Source organism: Cyprinodon tularosa, unplaced genomic scaffold, assembly GCF_016077235.1.
Source record: "Cyprinodon tularosa strain WSP-4 unplaced genomic scaffold, ASM1607723v1 ctg566, whole genome shotgun sequence".
Lineage (NCBI taxonomy): Eukaryota > Metazoa > Chordata > Actinopteri > Cyprinodontiformes > Cyprinodontidae > Cyprinodon > Cyprinodon tularosa.
Window position 1 is genome coordinate 180,340 of NW_024039303.1, and position 20,392 is coordinate 200,731.

Below are 20,392 nucleotides of genomic sequence, written 5' to 3' on the forward strand. Positions count from 1 at the left end.
TTATGCTAAATGGAGAAAATAGAGCTAAACATTGTTAAAACACCCCTAGACCCACATGGTAGAGAGCGCTTGACGGCGAGCTGCTATGCTCCCCGCTGTGAACTGGGAAAGTGATGTTGGTGGGCTTCCTTCTCCATGAGGGCCGCATCGTTCTTGGGCCACGATATGAAGCCTTTTTGAAGTCTGTTTCCTGCCGCAGCGTGCCAACATTTATGTTTCCACAAAAGAAAAAAAAAAAGCTCAATCAAATGAGCACACTATATCATGCCTCCTTTTCCTGAATGCTCAGATAATTCTAACAGCATTAATGTACGAGTTATGCACTAATTATATAAAAAGGGTCCATTTCTGTTTCAGGTGAGAAGTTAATTTTTCCAGGCAATTTTAATTGACAAGTTAAAAGAAAACATCTTTTTATGCATTTATATATTACTTCAATTTTATGATTTAAAAAAAAAGAATTCAATTTATTGGGGATCATTCCTTTATTGTTTCAAAACTCTATCCTTTACAATACAGTCAGTTTTTGTTACATGTGATTTTATGGGTAATATACAATGTCTCCCGATAATGAAACACAGTCACAATGTTTTCCTTTCTACATAGCCATAATCTATGATAATGAGAAGTTTGTGCTGAGTATTTACTTAGTTCTGACAGCTCAATTAACTTCCCTTTTCAAATTAACAAAAGCATTGTTTTTCAAAGTGCATTTCAAGGATTGCAAAGATGACTGCTTTCCTTCAGTCAGTCGCGCAGTCATAATATACATGTCAGTATTGACAGAAAGCCATACTGATTGTGAGTAACATACAGCATTAACTACATTTCCAACTACAACATTTATCTGTTAGGTAAATCAAAGAAAATATTTCAATACACATGCCATGAACATTCCTCCATTAACATTAATAATGAATGTATATTTTTATTTAATTATGCTGATAATGACAGTATTTTCCACAAGAGGACTAATGCAGATAATGAGAACTAATATTTAGCATCCAAATTTTGTTCAATTTCACACACAAATCAGAGGGCATAATGCCACAGTGTACAGGGCTATGCCCCAATTAGGTTATTAGCATTTGGTCCACCAAAAAAATAAAATCTGGACTTAAAATAACAAAAACATGATAGAATATGAGATTCTGAACTTAAACACACACAAAAAAATGATGTTGCAAGATGATTTTCAAATTGTCTTTAGATGTTAAAGTTATCAATTAAGACATTTCTGTTCAAAACCTAAAATAAATATACATTTTAGCTCATTACTTGGCTATTAGACTTTTCTGTTCCATGGAACGGCTTTCACTCTGTAGAACTTGGTACCTAAAGGAACCTTGAACCTGTTTTGGGCCTGCAGGAGAAAAACACAGAGAGTTTGAGAAATAGAGTTTCCAGGATTTTAATAACAAAACAATCATGTCTCAAGTTATGATCAAACAAATTAGAAGCGCAGAGGAATTGGCTGGTGACAAAAATGGGCTAAATATGTGCTTTTTCTGGCCCTGATGAGTGATCGGCCTATTAGAAACATAAAAGTACAGCTTTTTCTTTACTTCAAATCAGTGAAGGTAGTATATACCAGTGATCCTTGGACAGAATCCACACTGTTCAGAATGGAAGTTGTAACTAAGTGAAGAAAATCTGGTTAACTCGTGTGAGAACAGCAAGGTGCTGATCAGAGAAATTAGAAAAAGCACGAAAAGCTTTCTAGAAAATAAAGAAATCAAAGTATATTTTCTTACATATATCATTTATTCAACTGAAAAGATACGATTTAAAACAAAACTTCAGCAAATGAGAAAAGAAATCTTACAGATAGAGAACACAGAGCAATGTTTGCTTGTGATGCTAACTAATCTTAAATCTGTACATTTTAATGAACGGCGTTGAGTAAGACTGGCAGAGTGTGACGTCATCTCTGCTCATAACATAATCACTAAATGATCACAGCAAGCTTCTTAACTACCACATAAACATATTAAATTAACACAAAACTTTAAATCAAAATTTTTGTTCTAATTAAAATAGTAGGCGGGGAACAACTATTATTGGTTTTGAAATTAATCTTGTAGAGTGAAAAAGATCAATCAGGACATTTCTTTAAAATTTCTGTCATAACTAGGTGAATGTTTTGTTTTAGTAGATTTTCACTTGCCCATAGAGAAAACTTTGAAACCCTGGGCTTAAAGATTTGTTTTTCAAACTAAAAACATGTCTTGATTAGTAAATTTTAATCTAGCAAGAAATACAAATAATTTTCTTATTTATTTTCTCTAAAATAAACATTGTTTGACCCGGACAAGAAATATGTTAAAAGTTCCAATCACCTTTTTAGCCTGGCAATATTCCTTTTCCATCACCTTTCCAAGTACCCACGGCCGTCTTGAGGTCCCTGATGCTTAACATAGAAACAAATACTTAAGTTAAATAATAAACATGAAGAGGGGACTAGTCACAAATGGTGCAATTTGAAGACTGTGATGCTTATCATGGCATATAAAGTTTAATATAGCAATTGTTTAGTTGTTCATTTGGATCTTTAGCTTATTATTCTAGTAAATCAAAGAATATTATCCACCAAAAACGACAGGGTTAAAAAGTGATTTAAGAAGTATTTAACAGGAACTGACCCGGTTTAAGGTCCAGCGCAGTGAGAGATTCTGAGTGCAGAAAGTAGAGGGTGGGACCAACAGTGAAGAGCACGTAGTTGTCATGCCTTTCATCAAGGATGATTAGAACCAAATCGCCGACCTGGAAACTGAAAGGCAGAAAAAGATGGACCATGAGACAAAGAGATGATATCCCAGAATTCAGCAAAGTGAAAACAACACTGTTATGGTAATTATACAATAATGTGTATAATTACAGTGAAAATAATCAGGGTGGGTTTTCGCTAATAATAAAACAGCTAAAAGTCATGGTGGTAAGGGCGTGCTAATGCTATGGGATTTATTTTTTAGTATTTACTTACTCTCTGATGGCGATTTTGTCTGAATGGCGAGACGACATAGAGGACATGCTTTGAGACATCTGCAAAGAAACAGGTGAGACCAACAATTAACATCATGCATTAACTTCATAAAAGGGGAAACTTGGGATGTATTTGTCAGAAGGTGTCAAAATGGGAGTTTGCCATTAAAGTGTATGATAATTACTTGTTCATTATTATTATTACTCTTAGGCCACCCTCAGAACACTAAAAACTTTAACAATGAAGTAACCATTTTAGCATAAATTATATACATATCTTTATTATTTATTCACCCAATATGACTGGGAAAGGAAAGGTATAAAGTATAGAGATTTTAGGTGCTTTATTCTTTGAGACTACTGCCACCTAGTGGAAAAGTTAGGTCCCGTCCTGGATAGGCATTTATCATGTAACTTTAAAGGTGGACTAGTTAAAAAGCAATTCATTTTCAGGTATTTATCTTCTTGACACTGAAACAGGAAATAATTATGGAAATATGTTATATGTTCCTATTTTATTTTCAATTTACATACATCACCACACCTGGAAAAATATGTCATATGTTTTATCATCGTGTAGAAACCTTATGATAAATCAACTAACCAGTCGTTGGCTGAGGCGCTTATTTTCTTCTTCCTTCATGTGCAAAGTCTGCAACACATAAATGAAACATATGGAAAAAGACAACAAAAAACAAAAAAAAGCTTCCAATTAAAGTAATGCATATCTACCCTCTCAAGCAACATTATCCGCTGCTTCTCTTCAGACATCATGGTGTCACTAGGAACAAAAACAGCAGAGGTTAACTGAATCAATAACAGGCGGAAAACCAAGAAATATGCATGTTTCGTTTTCATGTGCCTTCTTGGCGTAATAAAGAGGAAATAAAAGCTTTCTCTATGATCTTATCCTACCTTCTCTACTGTCAAATGTGTCTCTATCCATCCACAGCTGGCTGGTTTCTGCTTGAAATCCTTCTTTGACAACGTTTTTATGAAACTTAAACTTGATGTAAACACAGCTTCTTTCAGTCCTCAACTATGAGGGGAATACAAGACCACTGGCCACTAAAATAAAAAAGTCTTACCTTTTTATGTAAAGCAAACCAAATTTCAAAGCTGAAATAGTTATTGAGATAAAGCCCAGTAAAGGTTAATGTGGTTAAATATAGAAAAAAAATCAGTTGGATTGTTAGTCCAATGACCCTTTGCCGCTGTCAGAGACAATGCATCGCCAGTGTGTATGAATTAGATGCCTGGTGTCTAAGCAATGTCAGAGGAAACTTTCTCATATTTTAAACTGTTTTATTAAAAGTTAACTCACTCAGCAGCGACCAAGCTTGCTTCTACTGCTGAATCGACATGTTCATCATCTCTGAATGTTGCTACAGGGGCTAGTCGGTCCATTTCTGCAGGCGTCTCTGATGAACAGGCCCCTGCAACAGGCAGAGCTCTTCCTGCTGCTCCAGCCTCTGAGAGATCTTGAGCCGAGTTGGACGGGAAGAAGGCCGAAGAGACCAGTGCAGAGTTGCGGAGGCGGTTGAGCTCTTCCTCCAGTTGTTTTTTCTCCTGCATCATACTTGCTCGGTCCTCAGACAGCGTCTCTATCAGAGCTGCAACAGAGAAACAAAGATGAAAAACTGACAGGCCTATGAGGCCCATATATTAAAACTAGAGGAGCAGAAAAAAAAAAATACTAGCTTTAATGTTAGTTCTGCAATTGTTAATAAATCACTTAGTTGTATGTCAACAATGCGTATTCAGATGAGAAGCATTCAGGGTAGTTTTCCTAAACACAATGTCTACACACGTTCTAAACCCAAAGGCTTACCTTTGTCCTTTTCTTGCTGCTGGGTAACTTTTCGTAACTTCTCTGTGAGGTCGTTGATAATCTGCTCCTTTTTCAACTTTTCTCTTGTTAGAACGGTGTTGAAGTTTGTCTTGTAATAAATAAATAAAAAAGATATCCAAATAAATATTTTTAAGCAGAATACACAAAATGTGAAAACATTAAAGTTTTTGTTAAAAAAAATTTAATAGCTACTCAAAATCATCCCAGCAACAAGACCTAAAGTCCCACCTGCTGCTCTGCGATTAGTGATGTTTTCAGATTCTGAATCTCTTCCTTTTTTTGCTTCTCCAACAGCTCAATCTGGGACTGCAGGGATGCTCTCTCCTGCTGCAGGCGCTCCTGTAAGGCTGAGTCTAGAGACAGAGGTGCTGCAGCACCTGCACGGTCCTCAGCATGCAGCGGCATCCCTTCCTCACTGAAAAACACGTTTCCAGGTAAAACCTTTGCACGTCAATGAAGGTAAATGCATAAAACACAACTAACTTGCAGTTTACTTGATTTCCCTTAAAATATGAAGTATTACTTAACAGAAAATAGCCAAAGTTAACAGGCAGGTTAAAAGTTTTTTTTAATTAACCAAGAAAAGAAAAAAAAAAACTTAATGAGCTACCAGAGAAAGTACCAGTGAAAGGAGTAGACAATATCTTCCCCATATTGTTGAGTGCTGCCTGTCAGCTGACTTAAAGGAGGTATGGTTCGCTTTTACTTGCTTAAAAAAAGGGTGAATTTGTGTTTTTAATTTCTATTAATAATAAAAAAATATAAGTTATATAAAAATAGCCTAATTATGAGCAGCATGTCAGATAGGGAACCTCAGGTTTGTTAGGGAGTCCCATGACTTGTCTTGATAGCTATTCTGTTCCCTGTTTTACTCTAAAAAGTGGAATAATGAGAAACGTCTAATTTTCAGTTTAATAAGCATTTAATAACTACTAACAAAGGTATCAATGATGCTGTATTTCTGGAATGCAACATAAATATTTTTTGATCTTCTGTTTTAAAGAGAAGCTATAGAAAGATTCATTTTCATAGTTTTTTTTACTCTAGACATAGACATGTTTTGAACTCAGGTTAATACACATATCAGGCCAAGCCTGTTATAAGAGTCGGATTTTTTTGTTTTTGATCATTCATATCCAGCTTTTACCTTTCAGAAAGCTTCTTCTCATGAAGCTCATTCTCAAGTTGCCTATTTTTTTCCAGAAGTCTCTTCTCCATCTCCTCCTTCTGCTGCTCTAACTCTTTAAAGGCCTCCATTGATACAACATTCGAGGCTTCCTCCTTCTGAGCTGCACGTCTTTCCTGTTCGAGGTTTTTAGAGAGCAGATCATTTTCTGCCTGCAAATTTTTGATAACAGTCCTCAACTCCTGCTCAAGCTCCTGGAAACTCCTGAACTGCTTTTCTTTTTCTTCACTCAGAGCAGCAAGCTCCTCTCTAAGCGCCTCCTGTTGCTGTTCGTGATATTTATTAAGATCCTGGGAGTGCTGCTGTAGGGCGGAGATTTTGCCGTGCAACATAAGAGCCTCTTCCTCATGTCTGTCCACCAGCTCTGAGATGCAGTGGTCCTTTTCAATCCTCATCAGAGTCCTCAGCTCTGCTAGGTCCACTTCATACTCCTCGTTTTTAGCTTCAAGCTTCCTCTTGAGATCTGTCAGCTCATCTCTAAGCACTTTGGTCTCAGCCTCCACTTGGTTTTTTACAGCTTCTGTCTGTTGCATCTTGGCTTCTTCGAATAAGATCCTCACCTCCTCTGTCTCAGACTCTTTGAGGGCCAGCTCTACCTCTAGTCGACAACGGAGTTCTGCAAGCTCCGTAAGCCGAGCTTCCATTTCTTTGATCTGACTGTCCTTGTCTTTAATGGCGCTAGCGTGGTGATCAGCTGCCTCGGTTAATTTTGTGCTATTTTCCTCAGTAAGATGTTCCAGCGCTTCCTTGTTATTTTTATTCAGGCTATCTAGCTCTTTTTTGTGCTCCTGCACCAGTTTATCCTCCAACTCTTTTAAATGGCACTGAGACACAGCTTCCAACTCCTCTCTGATTTTCTGCTGACTGCGTTCAATCTCAAAATGCAGGTTTTCAAGCTGAGTCGCCAGAGAGTCTTTTGAAGTCAAAAGCGCCTTGATTTCTTCAGTTTGATCGCAGTGGAGCTGCTCAAGATTTTTTATCTTATCAGCAAAGTTTCTCTCTTTTTCAATCCATCGCTCCCTCTCGCTTTCCAGCTGTGTAAGTTCTTTCTCTTTGCGCTCCATAAGGCCCTCCAGCTCCAGCATCGCACGTTGGACATCTCGCACAATATTCTGATTTACTTGGTTTTCTTGGGTCAACTCCTGAACCTGCTTCTCCAGCTGCTGCCGAACGAGGAGAAGCTCCTGTTTATGCTGCTCGTTTGACTCGATTTTGTGACTCTGGCTAATTTGTTCAACAGTGCTGCGCACTTCTGCGGCCATGCTGCACAGTGCCAACCCAAAATCCTGCTGTTCTTTTAAGACTGAACTTCTTAAGTAAAGGAGGTCATCCTTTACACGTCTTAGGTTGGAGTGGGACTCCTCTGCAGTGCATCTGTACTGTTCAAGAGCGTTTTTCAGGCTAGCAATCCTTGAGTTCTCCTTCTCCAGCGTTGTGGTGTCCTGCATTCGCTTGTTGTCAATGGCGTTAATAACTGAGGAGTACAGCGACTCTACCATCATTTCAGGGCTAGTGGGGTCACTGATGGGATTAGGGGAGGTCATATTCTCTTCGATCACAAACTCATTGACAGCAGACATAAAATCGGATTCAGGGCTTTCAGCAAGAGAATCCAAGTCCAGGGATCCCTGCTGCAGGACAGGATCCATGTTTGGATGGCCTATGGTTTCAAAATCAAATGTTTGTGCATCAATGCTGTCTGGGGAGAGATCCTCTAAAGGAGCTGGCACGGGTACATGGAGGGGCTGGCAGCCTGGTCCCTGAAGGCTAAGTGAGAGAGGCGTTTTGGAGGGCACTGGAGTTGTGGTCCCAGGCCTGCTCTCAGCCTGTGGAGTTTGTGCCGTTGATCTTTGAGTGCTCTGACTACAGGATGCCTGCAAAAACAATAGACGGAGTTAATTCAATCTTTTTACAACCAGGGAATGCAAAATACTGATGTCCCAAAAAGGTAGCAGTGAACAGCCTTCAGTGAAGTAAAAGGAATGTAGCTCTGTAAGCAGCGTGAAAGATCTAAAAGTAAACTGTATATGATGCACGTCTGTTTTTTTTCTCCAGTAGGGAGAGAGCAAAACACACCGAGACTTTCAGCAGATAAGAGAATAAATTCATTACAACAGAAATATGATTTATGCGTTCAGGTTTTCAACCTTTCTGTAACAAGCTTCTGTAACAATCTGACATCCTTTGGAAATCTTAGAGTAGAGGTATGATTGTACACATCTCCCAGGAATACCCATGGTCACTCCTGTTTCTGTAAAGTTAGCTGCTCTGATGTCTAACTCAAGTTATTAAAAGATGCTTGAAAATGCAAATATAATCATCTGGCTGAAGTCTGCTCTACCATTTATATGGAGCCATGTTGCATTTGCTAATAAAACGATTAATAAGTGCTTAGGAAACCAAAAAAACAAAACATGAATGCAGATCAGAGGTCATAGCTGTCAAAAAATAATTTCTGACGGATTTATTTCTGGTTTGAATTTTAAAACATTACCCTTTGTTCACTCAATAGATCAGTGATAGTTCGAGACATTTCGTCCACACTCTGCGCGGCTTGGACCAGCTTATGAAGTGTTTCTACATGGCGATTTAAGGGCTCAAAGTCACACATGGCAGGAATCCTAAAAAACAAAAAAAACAAAAAACAAAAATTAATAGACCAAAAAAGCCATTTTATACATTATGGCTCACGTTTAAACCTCGTACAATAATCACAGTTTGGTGCTTGATGACAGCGACTTACATTAGGAAAGGCTGCACCTCAACAGGACAACACGATTTCAAGTACTGCAGGTCATCAAGTGAGATGTCTGGAAGTTCATCATCAAACCTTCTGGGTTTACGCGTCTGTAACAAAGAAGCCGTAGTTTGGATAATTATTCAGAGAAAACAAAACTATACGCCTTAAAACACAATAAATGGTGATGAGAGACAAAAACATATTTCCCCTCGAAACCTACACAAAACGAAGTTGGAGGCCAAGAATCAAGTCCTCTAAACAATCGATTTCGGAGAAAAGACTTCCCTTAAAAGCGGAAAAAGGAGCAGTGAAGAGTTAATTACTTCATAGGTCCATTAGATCCTAGGATTAATATTACCTGATGGTTTATAAAGGTACTTACTGAAGAGTTTTCCAAAGGATTCTCTTTTGAACTTTTCCGCCTCATACATTCGCTTCCCATCCTTAACAAGGGCGTCCGCCCACTGACAAAATTAAGAAAACAAATTTACATATTTACAAAGATATGTAAAAACAAAAGAGAAACTTTACAAACATAAACCACTCTGACAATTTGTTTACAAGGTCAGGAAAAAATGGGTTCCTATTAACAGGTTTTGTTAAAACAAAAAAGTGGGACATGTTTAACAAAAGGCTGATTTATATTTATGCAACAAATGTAAAAAACTGAAATTAATAAAAAAAAAAACAAACAAACAAAAAAAAGATACATTAACAAATCAGTTTGAAAATAGCAAAAGGGACCAACAGACAGTAATAGAAAAGGCTGTAATGCCAATAAGCACTGACCTCTCTGTAGTGTTGCAGAAACATCTTCCTCCTGACAACTTCCACAACCGCCAAGCAGTACATCTGGGGCACAGTGCTGAGGGCATCCACCACCCTCACTCTCTCTATTAACTCAGTCAGAAGTCGCAGAAGAGCCTGAAGCTTTTCCCCGTCCTGATCTGCGTGGAGCATCACGTAGCAGCACCATCTACAACCCAAACCAAGGTCTGAGTTAACTTTCAATATGGATATAGTTAATATTGCTCCTTTATTAACACATATTATAAACACAACTTTTTTTCCCTGTGCTGAAATCCAGAACTGGACAAAGTTATAAATAAAGGCTCAAATACACGTCAAATATTGCTTTGCAGTTTCACCTAAACCCTATACTTTTTCTAGTTATCAGATCAGAAAATTTGTTTTGATATACGACTGGAATCATTGTTAGAGCAAACAAATTTGTCCAACTACTTAATCCATAACTTGGAAAAGATTTGGGAGTTGAGTTATGCTGTGGAGCCTTTTCACTATCAGAGGTAGTCTCTTATCGATCAACAAGGAAAGAAAAATGAGGAAGGACAACCTTCCCTTCAATCACCAGCTAAACACTTAAAGCAGGGACACATCAGGGTTTCCAACGGGAAAAGGATCCTAAACAGATTTTCAGAGATTTGGAACAAATAAGTCAGGCTGGCATTAGGTTTGGGGAATGGCTCTGACCTGAAACAACTTAAAAATTTATGGATTTTTTTTAAAAGCCAAATTCTTGCCAAAAATGCAACCATTTTCAATTATCTGTACGAACCCTACTGAGGTTCCTTGCTAATCTCAACAGAAATTGTAGTTCGTCATCTGATCAAACACTAGGAACGGTGTAAGTTTATACTTAAGTCTGTGTTCATGATTTTGACCATACAGAGATCAAAGAAATCCAAAATAAATTCAAATTTTTGCACCCAATTCCTAGTTTTCCATTTTCCATTATACATGATGATTTCACCCTAGAACAAAAGTCTCAAATACATCATTAAAATATCTAATGAAATGCATAGAGGGTGACCATGCATACACTGCAAAATACGGAGATCTAAATAAATCTTTTTTTTTTTTACGTGCATTTATCCATGAATTGAAGAGGTAAGTGAGACACTTTACCAATGGAACAAGACCATTTACATTTAAAATAAGAAAAAACAATTGCATTGTCTTATTTCAAGCGCATATGATCTAATGATCTTATTGTAAGAGTAAAAACACTAATTTCATTGACAGATCATTTTATTTACCTCCTCAAATGAAGGCTGAATACACTGATCTGAAAAATTTGCACTTATTTCTATATTGGTTTTGCAGTGATAAACTGATCACCTGAACTGTATCAAAAAATATCATGAAGAGAAGAAAATTCAGCTTTACTTGAGTCTGACTTGAAGGTTGTTTGCCAGCTCTTGTTTGGCCGTGGTGCACTTCTTCTTAATGTCTAGCAGCTTCCTGTGGTTGTTCAGCATAATCATCAGCTGGTTTGTGTGACTCAGACACAAGTCAGGCAAAACGGATGTATCTTTCAGGTTCTCAGCTCGCTTCTGATTGGCCAAAAAACCCTGAAAGCAAAAGCAGGAAAGCACAGTTGAGGAAAATAGCTTAATATTTATTTATTTATATATATATATATATATATATATATATATATATATATATATATATATATATATAAATCATTCATAAGTCTTTTTGCAAATACCTGAGCAAGTTCTTTTTGCTCATTCACCAACTTCTTACAGCTTGCAATCATTTGGTCTAGAGCATACAACCTGTCTTCAAGCCCTTTGATGGATTTCATGTTCTGATTATCTAGCTTTGCAATTGTATCCCGGCAATCTGCCAGGAAAGGCTGGATGATCCGAGGGTCAAGCTGAAACAAGCAACACAGCTATAAATCCATGTCTTCCATTGAGGTTAGAGTAAGTAATGTCGGTACACTAAATGCTCACCCTGTGGATGGAGTCAAAGCATTTCCTCACCACCGATTCCACGTCATTAGGTCTGTCTTGCACGTTGATCCAGTCCAATAGTGTCACGTTGAAAGAAGACTGGCAGGGGAGTTCAGGAGTGTTATCGTCTAAAAGTGCTGCTGTCAATCCACCGCTCTCAGTCATTTTGTTAGTCTCCTGGTCTCCCTCTGGCTCACATGGGGCGTTCCCGGATGCAAACGAGGGTGGCGTTGATTTAGAGGACATCGGGGCTTGAGTAGCACAGAGGACGGAGTCTGTGGATTTTTCCTCTTCGGTCTCATCTGAATCTTTCTCTGGAGTTGAACTGGACTTCTCGATGCTCTCTCTGTAACTGTGTCTCGTCAAACATTCCAGCAGAGGTATCCTGGCCATTACAGAAACCGAGGTCCCTAACCTGCACACATGAGGAAGTGTTAACTGAAACACACGTTTATTAACCATCATTTTTCTTCTTTAAGTTGTAACCCATAAATGTTGAGTCAGTTACTAAAAATTAAAAGCAGGTGTTTTGCTAGAAGTATAACAAAAAAAACACAATAATTATATATAATTTTAAATTAATTTCCTCAGTTAAGTGAATAATCGATTGATTGGTTGATTTTACTGATCTCACAGTGGAGAAATGCTCAAATAGTCAATAAGAAGAAGGTGCCAAAGGAAGAAAAAAAGTGCATGGGATATACACAGTACATACAGTGCTTCCACATATGCCAGGTATCCACGTATTTGACACCTTTGCACTTACTTTGAAAGTTTAATTTTAATTTCTTCTAAGTCCTGTTGGTAATTTGTGTATGCAGTGTTGAACTTCATGAGCAACTTCTGATAGGACAGGGTGCAGTCCTCCAGATTAGCCATGATGGCTGCCCAGCCTTGATGTTGGAGATGCTCATCATGAACCAAACGTTCACAGAAAGAGCAAAGTTTTTTGGCAACTTCGAACATTTCCTAGAGAGATTGAAAAGGAAGGAAAATCAGGGTAAAATGAAATAGTAAAACATTATTTTACATCTCCACACAAGTACAAACCAAAGACACATACTGGCCATAATTCTTATTCAAAAAAGGTTTTAAATAATAACACTGTGTACATGGATAAAGTTGAAATGAAAAAGCAGTAGAAGCAGTAGATCCCTTTTTAATTATCTTTTTTTTTTGTTAACACACCTGTCTGTAACTAAAGCACTGGCTTTAGGGTCACTAAAGACAGTGACCCAGTTGCTTAGTGCCGTGCGTCAACTGGTGTGCAGCCTTTTGCAGACGCTCCCGTTTATTTCTTCATAAAGAATTTCCCAAAGGGATTAATAAGCAAATTTGATTCTGATTGATGCAGTGCTCATATAGCGTGGTAGATTATAACTACATTTCCATCAGCATCCGGCTTCTGTAGGACTATAATATAGGCCATAATATCTAAGCAAAACAATTTCTTAATAAAAGCTCATTTTACCATTAAAACTGCAAAACCATTCCCAAGAAGTCAAGAACCTAATGATAGCCAGCTTTCAAAAATCCTCTCTTAGACTTCAGGGACCAGGAAGAGAGAAAATTTCATAACAATATTATTTCAGACCTTTTTAATGTGACTCTGTGCATGAAGTCAAACTTTTTGGAGGCTCGTGAATATAACAAGTGCTGGCAAAATAAATAAAATATTAAAACCGTTAGCATGTTTGTGTATGGAAAATCCTGTGTGTCACTTTGTTTCATGTAGCACATGTATGCTTAAAGGCAGGGTGGGAAAATGTGTATATTTATAACATTTTACAATCAACGGCCCAACTGGGACAGAAACTTCTAGGATTTACGACTGGCCCCAAATGGGCTACTGGAAAATAGCTTTATCAACCAAATATTTAAGTATTTAAAATGAGATAAATTAAAATATGCCATTTTAAGTAGTTCAGGTTACCATTAGCTGAAGTGATTTCTAGCCTTTGGCAGACCAACCCTAATGAATTCAAGCCATCTGGGTAGAATGGCATGAGATTAAAAAATGTTAAAATCCCTCATTTATAGAATAATTTTCTTGTCTGATACAATGTTTTAATCCAACAAATCAAGTCTCTTTAACTGAAAATGTCCTTTTTATAAAATAAAAGTAAATAAGCAGTGGAACAGATGTACCTCACTGTTAAATTTCTATATATTGTTTAAAAATGAATAGTTACTTTTAAATAAGATAGAAAAAAAAACAATGAAAGATTTAAAAAGACTGAAACCTACCAGAGCAAGTTGTGTTCGTGAGGCAACGGTGTGAAAAACAGCTGGCATCAGTAATGACTCTTCCACCTTAACCTGAATCTCACTTTCAATTGAGAAGGTGGTTTTTGGGATTGTTGGATCACGGTCAGATAAGATCATCTCTTTGTTGAACAGAAATATGGGGTTGGTTTCCTTAAAAACAAAGTAGGACAGGTGTTTCTAAAGTCAAGTGTCACGCCTTTGAACATTTAAGGGAGAATAAGCCTAAATCGTAGCTTGCATAAACTTACAGTGCCAGCACTGTAACTGCAGACCCGTCTGTCTGCAGCCATACATTCCCCTCCATTGACAACAAGGACCTGATGCTGAACGGCGACTTTATATTTGGCATAGATGGCATGTTTAAGCTCCAGTACACTGAAACAAAGACAGCAGTTATCTGGGTCAAAATAAGCAGGATGAAAAGAAAACAGTTTCGTAATATATTTTGCGGAATCCAAGCTTCTTACTTCTGGACAGCAAGATCAGTGTCAAATGTTAATGTGCTGCCATTGTTGACCTGGAACACATACAGCTTCATGGTGAATCTCCCAGAGTTCTTCAACCTTGCCTTTGTCGTTCATTAGTCATGCACCTCTGCCCTGAGAAATAAAAAAAAAATAAAAAACGTTAAAAAAATTTTTTTAACAAAGGAGTAATTTATGTCATTACCAACATGTGATCGAAACCGAGAATTAACCAACCCAGAGGCTACCAATGGTTGGCCACAGGTAGAATCTGGATTTGAAGCAGTACAAGCAACTGTTGTTTAAACAATCGACTAAATATCTACCATTTCGCAAAGAATGGGACTTAATTCATAATCTCTCTGTGATCCACCCATGATATTGACAAACATCTGTAGAGATACCAAACAAATCAATAAACTAAAAGTTTGAAGAAGTACTTTAAAATATATTAATAATATAATCTCATTGCAATATTACTGTGTGCCAATTGGTTGTCTAAATGGAAAGCATACTTTACATATCTTGTATGTTGTAGAAGAAAAAGGAAACTGGCTTTATCTCTAGAGTTGATTCGTTGTTGGGTTTTTTTAACCGTTAAATGTTTTGTTTTAAGTTGTAGGGCTGTGCAATTATTTACATTTGTAATATAATCACAGTTTCACAAAATGAAATTTTCAAATCGAAGAGGAACTCAATTTTTGTCACTATATTCACATAGTCAATAAAGTAAGGCATCAAATTTCTCACTCAAGCCCTTTAGGTGGGAGCAATAATGTTTAAAGTGGGTTTGCTACCACAGGGAGGGAAAAAAAACAGTTAAAGCTAGCATGCAGGCATAAAAAAATAGAAGTGAGCATTTTTTTTTTTACACAGAGTTATAGTTAAGCCTTGCAACAATGGACTCTGGACAAACCAGCCATCAGGGTCCTGAAAACACTGAAACATTTATATGCTTGTGGTTAGTGCAAATGAAAATAGAAATAAAATTGAAATATTGGTTAAAAATAATCGCAATTTAGATTTTTGGCAAAATCCCCCACCCTATAAAGTTGGAATCTATTTTGAGAACTAGTTATTTATCATTGGAATATTGAAAATCATCAGAAAACATAGGCATTTAGATCCCTGCTATTGAGTGACTCTTTATGGACAGATTATGATTTCAATTTAGATTTTTATCATTTGCATATATCTTTTGTATATGAATATCTGCAATAAAAAGGTTGCATATTTTGTCATTTTAGTCAAGAGTAAACCAGGCCACAGGGCATCAGAGGAACAATCAGGGTTTTAAAGAACAACCAAGAAAAAGAGCAACCTAATAAAAAGGTTTGATACACTCCCACAAAATTATATTTGCAAAATTACAAAATAGGAATCGCTCAGTGTGATGTAGAAAGGAGCAACATAGATCATGCACATCTTATGTCGTTCAAGGAAATATTGTGTTTTGTAAACTGAAGAACATTCCAATCAGAGTATGGCAAGTTGATATGCATTTATTAAATGAAAAGATCCATTTGTAGATAGGGTTGGGTAAAAAAAAAATAGATTTTGAATCGATTCCTTTACATTTTTGCAAAATCGATGTCTAGGGAATGAGATCGATTAGTTGTATAGTGACGTTCACATTCAAATAGGCAGGAAAGATGCACTCAAGCTTACTTCAAGCCAGACAGCTGCAAATATACCCAATAGGTTGACTGAGGACTTTTTCAATTTTCACTAACAAGTTTGCACTTATGTGACAGTTTTGGTCACATCTCAAGTTTAAATTGTTTGCACTTTGTGTTTAATGTGACAGGAAAAATTAAAAGACATAAGTATTTTGAAACACAGTCTAACCACTTTCATTATTCTAAAAACCGATCAAATCGAAATTAATCGATTTAGAACTGGATTAATCAAAATCGAATCGATTAAGGACTTTGGCGAAAATACCCAGCCCTATTTGTAGATACATTTTGTGTAATCTATTCATTAAAAAATGTAATAAACAACTTCAAGGTTAAACCATTACAGATTTATAAAAGGGCTGGTTTATTTCTGTGTCTTTAACTTCAGTTCTGTCAAAAAATACTTTATCTAAATGTAAAATGATGCAACAACTCAAGCTAGAATTTCAGCCTAAAATAGAAAGCATGGTGCCTTTAATAAGCAGCTATGGATATCTATATAAATTGAACTTCACTTTAAGGGAAAATCATTTGTTTTGAAACGCATGTAATTGTTGCTTTCCTTCAAACCGTGTCAGCTGAGTCACGGTGAGATTGTGTTTAATTTTGGTTTACCGTCCAGCCCTTAAGATATCCCCAGTGGTTATAAAATGCTGGTCTCCTTAGAGACAAACTGACACTGTCAAAAAAACAAAACAAAACCTAAAACAAAGTTTTTGCTGAAAGTTATTAAGCCGACGGTGAGATTCAATATGCTGCCAGTAAAACAAATCCACAGACATGCCTTTATAACGACTTTATTAGAGGAAAAAAAGGTTTATAAACGATAGTTTGATTGTTTATCCTCTTTAGGTGATACCGTTACGCTGAGTTTCTATGGGCCTCTCACAGATTAAACGTACACTTGTGTAGATATGACTAATTACTCGGATTATTTTATTCGTTTTAATGTTTTATTCAGTTTGTCATGAAGATGTAGCCTCCAACAGCTGCCGCTAGCAGCTAGAAAGTCAAATATTCACTGCTTTCTATGCTAACTAGCTAACTGCGAACTGTAGCTAGTGCAAGTCAGTATTGCCTAATGTCGACTAATCTGATAAAAACTGTTAGACTGTCCCGAAAAATTAAGGTCAATTCAAGAATTCAGTTATGGGAATACATACAAGGGAAACTTAATAAAACGAATTACTGCTTCTTACCTCACTTTGCTCGCATCTCTGTCTCGGTCTTCGCCAAGGCGAGGTGGCTAGCTAACGAGCTAGCACCAGAGCTAGCTGACTGACCCGTTAAAACTGGGCATACTTAGAGGTAGCCTGGCAAGCCACTTAGCTAATGTCAGCTTGATTAACCAAGACACCGACAGACAAACATCATTTGTTATACAGGTTGCCTAAATTCTTGCGAATTTGTAAAGGGTTAAGCTCTACGCCTGGTAAAATAACACAGAGACTCAACCAGCCGTTGTTTATCTGAAGTAGCTAACTAGCTAACAGCCTCTCTCACTGTAGGCTTGTTTTGTTGTCATCTGGTCGTGTGCAATCCGTGAATGATTCGCTCATGAAGGCGCACTGACAGGGAACCAGACTGCCAGGGAACGGCTCATCTTTTACTTTAAACTACACATGATGACTTTCTTTGCATTTGCGTGCTTAAAATTGGAAAGCAGTGGATTTAATTAGTTGATCAACCTCAATGTTGTTCTTTTGATTGGGTTACATACATTTTTACTTATTTGAGAACTATAAAAACATGCGTTTAGTGTATTTTCCCTATACATCAAATATAAATAAAGTCATTATCACATGTTTCATATTACATGGGTTCTATAGCTTTTATTGTCCCTAGGAATTCATGATATTATCAATATCATTCATATATCATGCAACCATTATTACTATTATTAGTAGTAGTAGTAATATCATTGTCATTGTTAATTATTATTAATAGTTTAGCTTTTTACATAATTTTTTATTTTAATGTACAGTGGGGTAAAAAGGTATTTAGTCAGTCACCAATAGTGCCAGTTCTCCCACTCAAAAAGATGAGAGAGGCCGGTAATTTTCATCATAGATATACCTCAACTATGAGAGACAAAATGAGAAAAAAAAATCCATAAAATCACATTGTCTGATTTTTAAAGAATTTATTTGCAAAATATGGTGGAAAATAAGTATTTGGTCAGTTACAAACAAGCAAAATTTCTGGCTCTCACAGACCTGTAACTTCTTCTGTAAGAGGCTCCTCTGTCCTCCACTCGTTACCTTCATTAATGGCACCTGTTTGAACCCGTTATCAGTATAAAAGACACCTGTCCACAACCTCAAACATTCACACTCTAAACTCCACCATGGCCAAAACTAGAAACAAACCCGAAACAAAATTATAGACCTGCACCAGGCTGGGAAGTCTGAATCTGCAATAGGTAAACAGCTTGGTGTGAAGAAATCAACTGTGGGATCAATTATTCGAAAATGGAAAACATACAAGACCACTGATAATCTTCCTCGATCTGGGGCTCCACGCAAGATCTCACCCCGTGGGGTCAAAATGATCACAAGAACGGTGAGTAAAAATCCCAGAACCACACGGGGGGACCTAGCGAATGGCCTGCAGAGAGCTGGGACCAAAGTAACAAAGGCTACCATCAGTAACACACTACGCCGCCAGGGACTCAAATCCTGCAGTGCCAGACGTGTCCCCCTGCTTAAGCCAGTACATGTCAAGGCCCATCTCAAGTTTGCTAGAGAGCATTTGGATGATCCAGACGATGATTGGGAGAATATCATATGGTCAGATGAAACCAAAATAGAACTTTCTGGTAAAAACTCTACTCGTCGTGTTTGGAGGAGAGAGAATGCTGAGTTGCATCCAAAGAACAATATACCTACAGTGAAGCATGGGGGTGGAAACATCATGCTTTGGGGCTGTTTTTCTGCTAAGGGACCAGGACGACTGATCCGTGTGAAGGAAAGAATGAATGGGGCCATGTATCGTCAAATTTTGAGTGAAAACCTCCTTCCATCAGCAAGGGCATTGAAGATGAAACGTGGCTGGGTCTTTCAGCATGACAATGATCCCAAACACACCGCCCGGGTAACGAAGGAGTGGCTTCGTAAGAAGCATTTCAAGGTCCTGGAGTGGCCTAGCCAGTCTCCAGATCTCAACCCCATAGAAAATCTTTGGAGGGAGTTGAAAGTCCGTGTTGCCCAGCGACAGCCCCAGAACATCACTGCTCTAGAGGAGATCTGCATGGAGGAATGGGCCAAAATACCAGCAACAGTGTGTGAAAACCTTGTGAAGACTTACAGAAAACGTTTGATCTCTGTTATTGCCAACAAAGGGTATATAACAAAATATTGAGATGAACTTTTGTTATTGACCAAATACTTATTTTCCACCATATTTTGCAAATAAATTCTTTAAAAATCAGACAATGTAATTTTCTGGATTTTTTTTTTCTCATTTTGTCTCTCATAGTTGAGGTATATCTATGATGAAAATTACCGGCCTCTCTCATCTTTTTGAGTGGGAGAACTTGCACTATTGGTGGCTGACTAAATACTTTTTTGCCCCACTGTATACTTATGATTTCTTTTTGTGTGTTCCAGCATCTTAAGATGCAATCATGATATTTCATGGAATTATATATCCAAAAATTGTACATCCAGTGGAAAGTTTAAACTTTCTGGAATTTCTGTGGTAAATCTGTGTAAATGATTCTTTAACACAGAAAAAAAAAAAAATCTGTCTGAATGCTCGATTTAGCTAAAAAGTGATGTCTATGCCACAATAAGTAAATAAATTGTGTTTATATATCTATATATATATATATATATATATATATATATCAGAGAGATACATATCAAGTATCAAGTTGACCTCAAGTAAAAGTGAAAAATGTGCTCCAAAAACTACTTAAAGTATAAAAGTATAAAGTAACCTTTAAAAAAAACAGCCAGATGCCATTATATGAATTGAAAGCTAATTTTTTCGACTATTTCTAAAAATTCAATGAGATAGAGCCAAGGATGAGGGAGGTCTTGTTGGTCTCCGTCTCCATCTGCCGATACGCTCTCGCCTGTGTCTGACTTTTCACACATTTCAACATCTTTTTCTGAATCCGACATTGTAGCATGGCAAAGACAATTCACGTTCGCAGTTTGAAGAACACCTGCTTGCTTCTGATGATTTCCTTTAGCTAACCAATGAGTTTTTGTGACTTATCCAATTACACTAGTTTTCACTAGATGTGGATGGCGCCAATGATCTGCATGGGATGGCACACGTGACATGAAATAAATACTTATAAACATTATTAAACCGAAGCCAAGAGTAACAAATGTTTGTTTTATAAATGTAAGGAATAGAAAATACAGATACTTGTTATCATGATGGGTTTTGGTTGCTAGCCCACATGCAGAACACAACCGGAGACAGGGGAAAAAGTTCAAAGGTTTAT

At 37.2% G+C, this 20,392-nt stretch overlaps 1 protein-coding gene across 1 annotated transcript; it reads right to left on the reverse strand.

Annotated features, from left to right (window-relative positions):
* Positions 1 to 466: 466 nt before the first annotated feature.
* Positions 467 to 17,480, reverse strand: rb1cc1 (RB1-inducible coiled-coil 1). The gene is made up of 23 exons (XM_038305809.1): positions 17,133 to 17,480; positions 14,258 to 14,389; positions 14,039 to 14,165; positions 13,770 to 13,940; positions 12,289 to 12,491; positions 11,523 to 11,937; positions 11,273 to 11,443; positions 10,948 to 11,132; positions 9,550 to 9,736; positions 9,143 to 9,224; positions 8,981 to 9,045; positions 8,764 to 8,867; positions 8,515 to 8,641; positions 5,982 to 7,894; positions 5,063 to 5,249; positions 4,814 to 4,922; positions 4,307 to 4,595; positions 3,715 to 3,763; positions 3,587 to 3,634; positions 2,984 to 3,042; positions 2,643 to 2,770; positions 2,340 to 2,410; positions 467 to 1,363 (listed from the first exon to the last, which is right to left on the reverse strand). Exons 2-23 carry the CDS (start codon positions 14,326 to 14,328, stop codon positions 1,286 to 1,288), a joined length of 4,839 nt encoding a protein of 1,612 aa, XP_038161737.1. The 5' UTR covers positions 14,329 to 14,389; positions 17,133 to 17,480; the 3' UTR covers positions 467 to 1,285.
* Between the last annotated feature and the right edge of the window lie 2,912 nt (positions 17,481 to 20,392).